Below are 12,869 nucleotides of genomic sequence, written 5' to 3' on the forward strand. Positions count from 1 at the left end.
TTTTATGTTTATAAATGATTAAAAGCCTATATTAATGTGGTTCTGTATTTTTTATTCATATGGACTACTTTTATGGTATCTTTTCAATGTGTGAAACTTTTAGTTGTGTGGACTTTTAATTGAATGATATTAAAAATATAATTTTTGTTCTGAATAAGAACGGAGTAGTCTTATATTTAAAAGCTTATATTTCATCAATTTAAGGTTCATTAAAATTCAAAATAGTGATCTCTTCAAGTTAGTAGCACTGTTAAAACTTGGCAAGGAGAACAACACTGACATGGAGTCAATGCAAGTTTGGGTTCAAAGTCAAGAAGAAAGAAAAAAAGGTTGTGATTCAAGTATAGAACTTCTAGGCCCATTTCTCACTGTTTAGTAAAGTTAGACATAATGGAGACAGATTTATAAAAAAAAATGTATTGATGGTGCTGGGTAAAAATGATCTTTTTATGAATTTATTTCTGAGCAAAGCATATTTCTGAAGAAGATGAGAGACAACTTTTTTTGTATAAGAATGTTTTTTTAAAACAAACAAACAAACAAACAAACAAACAAACAAACAAACAAACAAACAAACAAACAAAAACAACAACAACAACCAAACAATACATTTATACCATGGTGTCTTACAGTATATTCCTAAGTGTCTCTTAGTTTCAGATGAGGTTTATCCACCACGGAATAGGTTGTTTAATCTGTCCAGCTCTTTGCAGTTTTCCATGGTCATGAGCTCAGCCTTTCGCTGTAGTCTTTCATCTCTGTAGACCTTAGCAGCATACAGCATATCTGTTTCTGAAGGGGATGACATGATGTTAAGAAAATATTACATTTGCGTATATGGTTTCAAATTAATTTTATTAGGACCTCAAAGCATATAAGACCAAAGCATATAAACCCCTTAAGGGGATAGTTCACCCCAAAAGGAAAATTCTATCATCATTTACTCACCCTCAAGTTGTTCAAAATCTGTATAATTGTCTTTGTTCTGTTGAACACAAAGGAAGATATTTTGAAGAATGTGTTAAACTGAACAGTTTTGGAGGACCACTGACTTCCATAGTAGTTTTTCCCTACTATGGAAGTAAATGGTGCCGCAAAGTGGCCTGGTTACAAACTTTCTTCAAAATATCTTCCTTTGTGTTCAGCAGAACAAAGACATTTATACAGATTTGGCACAACTTGAGGGTGAGTAAATAATGATAGAATTTTCATTTTTGGGTGAACTATCCCTTTAATAGAACAATAAGATGTTAAAAATGAAATAATGACACATACTTGTCTGTCTTTCCTTCCAGCAGTTGTTACGGACATTAGAAACATAATCCTCCTCTACATTCTTCTCAATCTTTAGTAAAGCTGAACCCTTGTATTCTGATTTGAAATCTCTGGTGACAAAATAGTCCACATGCAGGTTCTCTGTTTGTCTCTTAACAGTCTGTCCTGTGGACCTAGATGTGAATGAGCATAGATCACAACCATTACACAGTTTTAAGGCACTATATTAAAATTCAGAATTTAAGGGTACATGCGTATAAACTGCTAGAACCCTAATATATATATATTCAGATTTTCTTTCTTAATATTAGGTATTAGGGTAACATGAGGTAAGATGCCCCCTGGGCAAGATGACCCCCCCACCCACACCTTAATTTTTTACCCCTGACCATAGATGGCACAAAATCTCATCTCAACACTAAAATAAATGGCTATGCTATTTTTAGTTTTGTTCATTTCATCTGATTATCTACATTTGTGAGATTTAGTCAGCTGAATCAGTTTTAAGGTTAACTGATCTAATTTTGTGTCTCTGGAAAACGGTGAATAGTTTTTTGTGTCTGTTTGTTAATGAGGGATTTATGGACACATCAATAGTGACAGTATTTATTAAAAAGATATAATTAGATCCTTGGGGTAAGATGACATTGAATACTTTTACCTTTCAAATCTCTTTTACTCAGATTCTGCTTTGTCAAATAAAATTTAAAAGTTGATTTAGTATGTTACAATAATTAAATATTTTTATTTATTTTATTTTATTTTTTCTGTAAAAGTTTTATCCAAGGGGGCATTCTTACCCCTCTTTTACATTTTGTGCTATAAAAACTAAATTAGCAAGAGTTTCTATTTATTTCCTATAATAACACATTGGCTGATGTGATTGGCATCATCGTCCTGCACATGCTAAACTTTAACAGTCAAGCTGCTGAAATATAATAATAATAATAATAATAATAATAATAAAAATAACGTTTGAAAGTATTCCACTTATTACAATGCAAAAAAAAAAAAAAAAAAAAAAAATGCTTTTTGTCTTGATTCTAGTCCAAATATCTAACAATTCTTAAATCAAGAAGCATTTTCTAGACAAGTCAAAAACAAGTCAATGTGAAAAATAAGTCAAACTTAAGTGAGTTTTTCCTTAAAACAAGCAAAATAATCTGCCAGTGGGGTAAAATAATAATTTCAAATAAAAAAAACAGATTATTTTGCTTGTTGGCCTAATTTTATTTTACAGGCTTGTTACTCTGCACATGCTTTTTGATCATTACAAATAATAATGCAAAATGATTATCTTAGAATAGAAGATATTCAGTCTCTCTCATCACATAAATGATCAATAGTTAAGTATGTGGTCTTGAAGACTCTACAAAGGTAGACTTGAGTACAGCCCTACTTGACAGGAGATACTGTCACAAGACACTGCTCTGGAGCATCATCACACAACTCTGCTGAACCACATTGAATCAAATTTTCCATATTCTGGCAATAACTTAATTGTCTTTGATGTTTTTTGTTTTGTTTTTTTGTTTTTTCGCAGACAGCAATGGCTTTTTAAAAGTAGTGCATTTGCTTAAATTCTGCTAATTTCCTGACTAATAAAGGAGTAAATATATATTTAACTCAAACACACAGACACACAGAGACATATGGGGGTAGGATTGTAGCAAAATTCCAAATAAATAGATTATGCTCCACAAATAGATGTAAAGATATTCACAAAAAATAATCGTATCCACAAATGAATAGAATGAGATCCACAACTGTATGTTAGGAGTTTCACAAAAAATAATTGAATTCACAAATAAATAAAATGAGATTTGCTAATAAAAAAACATTCACAAATATGTTTTTATGTCACAAGCACAATTCTGCCTGCATTTATTTGTGAATCACCACCTGTACATTTGTGAATTGCTTTCTTTCATTTGTGGATATCATTATTTTTTGTGAATATCTTTACATTTATTTGTGGATCATAATCTATTTATTTGGAATTTTGCTACAATCCTACCCCCATACAGACACACACACACACACACACACACACACACACACACACACACACACACGTAGTGAAATTTTATACAAAGAAAAGTGAGGGTTTAAGCTTCAATACGATTAAAGTGCATATTGCAGGTTTAACATTTTTTTCGGGATGAATATATAACCTTGTACAAAAATACCATATAAAAAGGTACTGCAGGGTTAAAAAATGTTTTGCGAGACATAAGGGCATTCATTTAGTAGATAAAGTGACGGTCTCTGTAAAAACCGCTTTTTTTTTCAGCGTCGCGTCATTTTACGTCACTACAGGGAGATGTTCGCAGAGCTCTGTGTTGATTCAGTGCAGAATATTTTGGTATTTAGCAACAGCGGCCGTGAATCAGTGTGTTTTCGGTAGTTTTTGTATTCTGTTTATCATCGTAATGGTAAATTGTGTTTGTGGAGGTTGCACAAACTTCAGCCTGTCATGACATCGAGTACAGAGGTTTACTAACAAGAAAAACTAAACCGCTATCTTCCGTGCCGGGGTTTGTTTTGTGCAGGTGAAGATACGGTGATTATCATCCTGGAATGAATAAAGGATAACATGAAACACATACAGTAACACTATATGTTTGGCCGCCGGCGGGAGACATGATCACGGATCCGTCAGAGATGCAGCTCGATGAAGACTTGCGGTGCACATTTTAAGTTTTGTGTTTGATTGTTACATTTGCTAACTACCAAATCAGTTGTGATGAGAAACGGCTATATCACGTAACGTTAGTGTGGACGGATATTAACGCGTGTGATACGCTTGATCAAAGTTTATTCGTTTCTGTTATTAGTAATCAGTTACTCCTAGATGACCAATAGCTTTGCTATTGCCTGATTCATGATAATAATCTGTACAATATTGTGATCTGAGCACATGTCGTTACCTAACGTTATATCTATAAGCTATGGTCTCTGTCATGTTCTCCACTGCTTCTCCTCACACAACAGCTCAATTTGTCTCTTTTAACCGTTATTCTGTCTAATTCTGGTCTGTCCCTGCTCTCTTGACCACATAGCAGGCTAATTGTATGGTTGTGATTAGTTATAGGCTACGAGTATAAATAAGCATTTACAATTTCCTCAGCGTCCGAACTGTCATTGCGATCCATTGTTTTCCTATAGTTTGGGTGCTTCTCAATATCCCTCCTCGTCTCCTCGCTCCTCCGTCCTCCATCCTATGACCCGGAAAACGATCGAGCTCAGCCATCTTGAAGGACATCTCAATTCTCTAATTGCACCGTGAGGAGGCGAGGATCGAGGAGTGAGGAAGCTTCCTGAGGAGTCATGAGCGAGGATACAGAGGTGCATCCTTTGCGGGAGTCTTTTTCCATCGAGAAACGTGATGCATGCATAAATTCTCCTCCCCCTTTATATCTGTCACAATAATTTAAATAAACTTTATACCTAATATATTTCAACGGGGCATCTTGCTTTATTAATATTTATTATATATTTCTTTAAAAAAACAAACTTTATCAACATGTGGGTATCCCTCGTGCGCAGCTGATGATGCTTTGAAGTGACGCTAAAGGGAGTGAGGATATATCATTTCACTTGATTCAATTCCTAGGTCCTCGCATCTTTTCCTTGCTTCCTTCCCTCGCATCCTGAAGGGGTGGAGCTAATACGCGAGGAAAGGAAGCAAGGAAAGGAAACGAGGATGCACAAATAAGAATTGAGAAGCACCCTTTATATCGATCGCGCTCCCTTCAGTGACGTCACGTCTGATTTGGCATTTTTCAGATGCGGAAGTAAAATTCTCTCACAAAAAACGACTCCAGAAGCCTATGTAGCGTATTTATGCGTGTTTTTTTAAGAAAATTTATTTCATGCATTATTTTTTTATACATTGAATCACTAAAGCTCTAACCTGCAATATGCCCTTTAAGTCAGATAAGAGTCGGCCTTTTGAACTTTCTAGCAACACAAAGTGTTTAAATAATATCAACAGTTTTAGACAATCCATTAATTGCAGGCATGCAACTCATCACATTTCTAACCCCATATCACAAATAGAGTTATTACATACTATCTGAAGTTTGTAGGTATTGTGAAGCATATGTCAAAAAGCATTATTACACATGATCTAAAGCATAGATTGTATAGTAGTATGAGGCATGTATTGTAAAGTATTATGACATACGGTCTGGAGTAAAGGCTATAAGGAGGTGTGGACACCAACATCTGGCTGAGGATTGAGACCAAGACCAGCACAACTATTGGCATCAGCTGAATAAACATGGAGTACCCACCCTGAAGAATAGACACCAGTATCAGTTACTTCAAAACAAGAACAACAGAATGAATCATTCAGATAGGGCTGGGTAAAAATATTGATTTTCAGATTAATTATTATTAATTAATTAATATGTTTTTTTTTTTGTTTTTTTTTTTTCATTTTTAAAATTAATATTTTCTTTTTTCATCGAATCTTCAATGCCATGATAAAATAAAATTTTCCCCAGGGTTGTGAAACAAACAAAACTATGTTTATTTTAGACAAAATAAATAAACATAAAAAGCAACAACGAATGATTAGTTTAAAAAAGTTACTGGTTTGAATCAGCCTGAAACACTGCCCTGTGATATTTGCAGCTAAATCAGATATATATATTTTTTCCCCCTCCATATGTAAGCAAAACAGACACTGAAATATAGCTTGTGAAATGGAATTGTACTGAATTGGGAAATCTGTATTTATACCCAGCCCTTCATTCAGACAACTCAAACAAATTTTAACATGATAAATAGCTTTTAGTAAGACTAATCAAATATGGTTAAAGGGTTAGTTCACCCAAAGATGAAATTTGTGTCATTAAGTACTCACCCTTATGTCGTTCCAAACCTGTAAGAACTTTGTTCATCTTCGGAAAACAAATTAAGATATTTTTGATTAATTCAAAGAGGTTTTTTTATCATAAGTGGTAAAAACATAATTAAAACAGTCAACGTGACTACAGTGGTTCAACCTTAATGTTATGAAGTGACAATAATACTTTTTGTGCACAAAAACAAAACAATTATGACTTTATTCAAAAAATTAGTTACTCCCCTGTCAGACTCGTACACATTTGACAGTTAACGCAGTTCAGTGCTTCCGTGTTCACATCCGAACACTGACTCATTATTGGCCGGCTCCTGCGTCAGCATCACACGCATGCATTGTGCTGCTCACGTGAACAGACGTCAACCAATACTGAGTCAGTGTTCTGACATAGAACCTGGAAGCGCTTACAATGAAAATAGCGTAGGAGAATGACAGTGGAGAGACGAATTTGTTGAATAAAGTTGGAGGCCCTATTGTTTTCCTAAGGATTATTATTATTATTATATTATTATTAGGACCCAAGCCCTGAAAGGGTGAAGGCCCTATTGATCGTCTAAGGGTTATTAGTGCCCAGGGCCCAAGTCCCAAAGGAGCGGCGGCCCTATTGTTTTCCTAAGAATTATTTTTATTAGGGCCTGAGCACGGATGGTGTTTCTTCTTTGAAATGAACTGCATTTTTGTGGGCCTAAATATGCTCGAAAACTCAAGTGGTGAAAATATACATGTGATATGGGTTTCAGAATTAGGTGTGGCGAAATGGTTTGATAGCGCCACCTACAAAATTTCAATTAAGCACCCTTGGCGCTACGTTTCACGTACAATTATGAAATTTGGTAGAAACAGGTAAGAGCCCAATAAAAAATAATTTTTTTTTATTTTTAATAAAAAAATAAAAAAAAAGGCCCTGGTAGCAAAATCATAGCAGTTTTGCCATTTCAAGACATTGTAATTTAACAAACTCCTCCTAGAAATTTTATCTGCCCCAAACTTCACATGTTTTATTAGAGTCCTGGCCTGAAACATCTATATGCGAATATTCAATTACAGTCATAGCGCCACCTGCAGGCAACAGGAAATGTCATGTTTTACACTGTGATTAACTCATTGAGATTTAACCAGAACAAAATCATATTTGGTCAGTCTAATTTTAAGGCCTTAGCGATGTTAAATTGCAAAGATCTTGAGTTTTCATTGAACGGCGTGTCAGTAGCAGCCTGGAAACGTTTGATGTTTTGCCATGAAACAGGAAGCTGTTCTAAGTCAGGGATACAATGTCCAACCTGCCCCAAACTACACATTTGATAAGAGCCCTGGCCTGAAGACATCTACATGCAGTTATTCAGTTAGTCATAGCGCCACCTGTTGGAAACAGGAAATGGCATGCTTTACACTGTAATTCACTCCCTGAAACACATTTAAATATACCACAAAGTACCAAACATGCTAGAAACATGTTAAATCATGCAACACTTGGCCAAGAGCTAATGATCAATGCCACGAAACAGGAAGTTGTTGTAACTCAGACATACAATGTCCAATCTGCCCAAAACCTCCTCCAAAAGATCTTGAGTTTTCTTTGAACGGCGTGTCAGTAGCGGCCTGGAAACGTTTGATGTTTTGCCATGAAACAGGAAGATGTTCTAAGTCTGGGATACAATGTCCAACTTGCCCCAAACTACACGTTTGAGAAGAGTCCTGCCCTGAACACATCTACATGACAATATTCAGTTATAGCAATAGCGCCACCCATTGGCAACAGGAAGTGATGTGTTTAACATTGTGATGCACTACTGGTAACATACTATATATGCAATTGAGTGCTAAACATGCTAGCTGACACTTAACTGAGTGATAAAGCATGCTAATATTGTCATAAAATAGGACGTTGTTGTAGTCAAGCATATAATGTCCAATCTACCTCAAACTTCAAATAATAAGTGTCCTGGCCTAAAGACATCTACGTAAATGCTTATGCTCACCGTACACTGTTTTCCTAAAGCCACCAAGTGGCGGTGGCATGTGTGCAAGGGCCCTTTCATCGCTGCTTGCAGCTTTAATTAGGGCCCAAGCCCTGAAAGGGTGAAGAAAAAACACATTTGAGTTTCTTTTTCAATCAATGTAGCATGTTTAACTTAAAAATAATCAAATTAGTGCTCTGTTTGAGGAGATTAAATTAAAACAAATGTAATATATAGTATAACCAAAAGATGGCACCAAAGGCCTATTTTTAAATAGGGTTGGATAAATCTTTTTTGTTTTTAAACAGTGATTTAAAGTGCAATCATTTCCATTTATTCCACACTGCATCAACATGTATATTTAAACATTATAAAACACTACTTTGTCACAATTTAGATTTTATTTTTTTGTTTAAAATGTTGTTAAATCTTCTGATTATCACTCTGTCTCCCTCTGTCTGTCCTCCCCTCACTCTCTCAGTCTCACTCTTTCTGTGTGTGTGTGTGTGTGTGTGTCTGAGAGTCAATTTCACACTTGATGGTTAGAGTTTAACCCTTTCATTGCTGTGAATGAAAGAAAAATCCCTTAGGGCTTGACTTTTTCTATGAATATTTGCAAAATAAAGGCATTTATCCAAACTCATCCAAACTCGGTAAACATGAAGCCATGGTGAGGCAGCAAATATATGGCGAAAAAAGGGAAATGGGAAGTATGTTATAACTTTGGCATACATTAACTGATTTGGACAAAACTTCAGCTCTGTGTTTGTTGTAGGAAGCCAAACATGGATGTGACTATTGGGAGTCAAAGTTATAGCACCACCAACTGGCAGGATGAAGTGTGTCACATTCGAAATGCTTTGAAATCACCCTCTCAATTTTATCCGATACACTTCAAACTTCATTAGTATAATGACAAAACATGGCAGATGTAGACCTGTGAAAGGATTTTAGATATCTTAAGTACTGTTGCCATAACAGGCATGGAGAGGGAGCTCTGTAGCACCACATTTTGACAAAAGTGTGTGTGTGGAGGGGGTAGTTTCACCTACAGTCACTAAACTCGGTACATATATTGCTCTCATTGAGCCGGACAACTTTCTCATTTACAGTCATTAGCTCTGACCAAAAGGTAGTCAGATATTTAGGTTTGAATGTGTATTTTTTAATAATCAGGATCTTAATTTTTAACTACTCCTCTTACAGGATTCATACAATTCACACCAAACTTTGGTGGCAAGACACTGAAGATGTTAAACTGTGATCGGATATTTCAAATGGTGTTGCCAAGGTGAGCGATTAAAGTATAAACAAAAAGGGAAAGAGCAAGAGTCTCATATCTTCACATAATTCCTTTACATTTACCCATTTAAAATACCTATTACCTGACATGCACAGTTGACCTGAAGCCACTAGGGTGGCGGTGGTGCCAGGGCTTGGTCCATTCATCGCTGCATGCAGCTATATTTTTTTTTTGTTTGTTTTTGCACAGAAAAGTATTCTTGTCATTTCATAACATTAAGGTTGAACCACTGTAGTGACGTTGACTATTTTAACAATGTTTTTACTACTTTTCTAGACCTTGAATGTGGTAATGTGGCAGCTTTCTACTGAAGATGAAAAAACCTCTTGTACATCAAAAATATCTTAATTTGTGTTCCAAAGATGAACGAAGGTCTTGCGGGTTTGGAACGACATGAGGGTGAGTACTTAATGACAGATATTTCATTTTTGGGTGAACTAACCCCTTAACAATTGTAAGTGGGAAAAGTCCTAGTCTGTATTTAGAGTTATACAACATTTAGTCGTGGTCCTAAAATCTGATTGGTTTAGCAGTATTCCAAGACCAGTGCAAGTAAAATGCACTGGGACCTTTCTTTGATGGCATCACTCTTCTTGTCTGTGGTTGTGTGTTCCAGACAGACTGTCAGTCTGTGCATTTTTCAGTACCCTTTTCTGTAGGCATAATGATTGTCTGTAGGTTAAGTGATTGTTGTTAAGTAAAGCCCTATTTGGACGGTAATTGTTTCTCATAGGGACGCAAGGTATTTTCAACATTTACAAGGGCTAATCTGTGATTTTATTGCCATCCAAATCCAGAATGTCAATGTTTGGTGTCAGTGTTTCTCTCATGCGTAGTTCGCATAAAAATCCCCCTCCTACTATTTTTTGACGAACACCAAGGTCATGTGATAATTTAATTGCTCTCTGAATCCAAATCAGTTTACAAGAAGAGATAAATTTGAAATTCATTGTTTCCTTTTGACCACTGTGGAGCACCGTACAATAACTGGAAAGTATTTACAAGAACAATATTTCATCACTGCTCCATCTCAGCATGTAGGAGCTATTAAGAGCAAAAATACGAGGAAAAAAAAGCTTGTAAACATTTGAAATAGGTATGCCATACAATTTTAAAATGTTTATAATATACAATTATATAAATTAAAAATATAAGCCAAGCAGCTTTTTGTTTACCTCATGTAAATAAGAGGTTGCATTTACTTATTTCTGCTAATTTCCACATTTTTAAAATGACATTATTTAGAGATAAAATGCAAGACAGAAAATCAATTTAACTACAGCGTGTCTATCTTCCTATTTTTTAAAACAAAATATTTAGGTGATCAAATGATAAAAAGGATATTATATCCTATTATTTTAAATCAATTTTAAATTTGTTCTTATTATACCAAGCACATGACATTTTATTTATATCTGCATTCCCAGGTTCATAGGATCGTAGGTTCGTTTGCATTCCCGGGTTCGTAGGATCACAAAACTCACTCCTCCACCTTGAATAAATTGCCAATAAATTTGCCACAGAGTGGCAACATTGTCTCTAAAATGTACATTTTACATGTATAGAAGCAATAAAATAAAATGTATAAAATGTATAGAAGCAATATCATTCACAATTGTGCTGTTTTTTTTGTTTTGTTTTATGAATATACTGTAGCATCATGCTACAGTTATTCACATCTGTGATTATATTCAGAGCTACAAAACGACTGCAAGTGTAATATTGTTTTTATACGATAGTTCTTATAAATAAGAAATTAGTACAGAGTAACTTATATTTCCGACATATTGGCCAGTTAGTTAAAATATTTATTTTACAGACACAAAAATAGTGCCAATAAAAGCTGAAGCATATATAAGGTTTCATCAAGCAATGCAAAGACAGAAAGTCGTAGCGACAGATTTTCCCTCCAAGATTTCGAGCAATCTTCAGGTTTTCCATTCCCTCACTAGTGAGAGATCCCACTCTGTGTACAGTAGGTGGCCATCCAAAATGGTGATTCTACCGCCGCGCATGCCGCCGCCGTGTTGCAAAGTGCATTTGCAGCTTTTGACCGCTGAGTGGCGCTTTAACCACATGTTATCCAACAAATGCATCTCACATATTAGGCCTATATTTATCACAAATACATTTTTTATTTATATTTTAAACTCCTTTAATAAAACAGCATGGATTTTTGACATGCACATAGGCTACTTTGTTATTCGTTACCTGTCCTTTATTTGACAGATAACTACTTAGGAAAAATATAGCCTATCTGTTTGGACACTGATTAATAAATTGTTACATGTTTGATGAATTATATCCCTTTATTTTAGTAATACGTGAGTCACTGAATAATTTCGCTCCCATTATTAAGGCACGATTTAGCTAAATCATTGAAACTAAAAAGAATGTACGGATTAATAATAAAGAACGTCATAAACTCCTGCAGCCGCATTTAAATGCAGGAGTGTATTCTACTTCTTAAAATATCAAATTCAGAAACAACACATTCCAGCGGATAGATCACCTCTTATTTAACAGACCTATGAATTTATTATCGAATTGAGATATATCTTTCTTTTTAGGTACAATTATTTGCTGATTTTACGTCATTTTTGAGACGTTTCAGTTTCTCGCAGAGAGACAGCTGAAAGTGCACCCTGTTTTTTATTTATTTTATTTTACTAAAGCACAAGGTTTTGTTGTTATCGTGAGCGCACACAAATAAAAGTAGACCATTTGTAGTCTTGCACTTATCTGTAGGCTATGACGGAAGGCCTGTTTTAAGTTGTTTCTGTCATGAGGATAAAATCCATCAGAACGCGCCGGCGCTTTCGTCGACCAGAGGGATAAAAATGTAATCAATTTAGTTTCATATTTATATTTAAATATTGGGCTATAGCCTAATATATTTTTTGTCACCAATGTTGATTATGAAAAGGGAATAGCATGACGGATGCGCAATGTTGGGAGACAAATGCAGCGGGTCAGACATAAGTTTGACCACTTCATTAAGTTTTGTTTTATAGTAAGTCTTTCTTTTAAATTAATTTCGTTTTGTAGAAATTGTATCTTAACTTCAATCAATGTTTCATCAACCAATTGGCTATATTTAATTAGGAAGAAAACCAAGAACGTCGGGTGTGGAATGGAAACGAAACCATGTTTCCGCAGCCTTTGAATAAGGCTGAAGCAATAGACTTCTTTCTGTTTTTATTAAATTTATTAAATACATGTCTTTATTACTTTATTAATTGATAAGATGTTTTGGTCTAACAAAACCTATTTTAGCTGCTCTAAGTTCTAAGTTAGACACAAATGTGCACATAGGCTATAGGCTATATAAGGTTCCCTTCTAGACAAGCGCGTAAAATGCTGTTTCATCCGCAAATTTTCAGTAATTTCGATCGGTGCATCAAATGATATAGGCCTAAACTAAATTCATGTATTTACAGTAAAAGAATAAAGAAATCGC

General features: G+C 35.0%; 1 protein-coding gene across 1 annotated transcript in view; it reads right to left on the minus strand.

The window, feature by feature from the left end:
- Window positions 1-440: 440 nt before the first annotated feature.
- Window positions 441-12,869, minus strand: part of dnajb14 (DnaJ heat shock protein family (Hsp40) member B14) — a 272,202-nt gene continuing 259,773 nt past the window's right edge. The window contains exons 6-8 of the mRNA XM_067403583.1: window positions 5,465-5,574; window positions 1,276-1,448; window positions 441-792 (exon numbers count right to left, since the gene is read on the minus strand). Of these exons, the coding sequence (XP_067259684.1) occupies window positions 668-792; window positions 1,276-1,448; window positions 5,465-5,574 (408 nt within the window). The 3' untranslated portion in view covers window positions 441-667. The remainder of the gene's footprint in view (window positions 793-1,275; window positions 1,449-5,464; window positions 5,575-12,869) is intronic.

The sequence above is a fragment of the Chanodichthys erythropterus genome, chromosome 12 (genome assembly GCF_024489055.1).
Source record: "Chanodichthys erythropterus isolate Z2021 chromosome 12, ASM2448905v1, whole genome shotgun sequence".
NCBI classification, from domain to species: Eukaryota; Metazoa; Chordata; class Actinopteri; order Cypriniformes; family Xenocyprididae; genus Chanodichthys; species Chanodichthys erythropterus.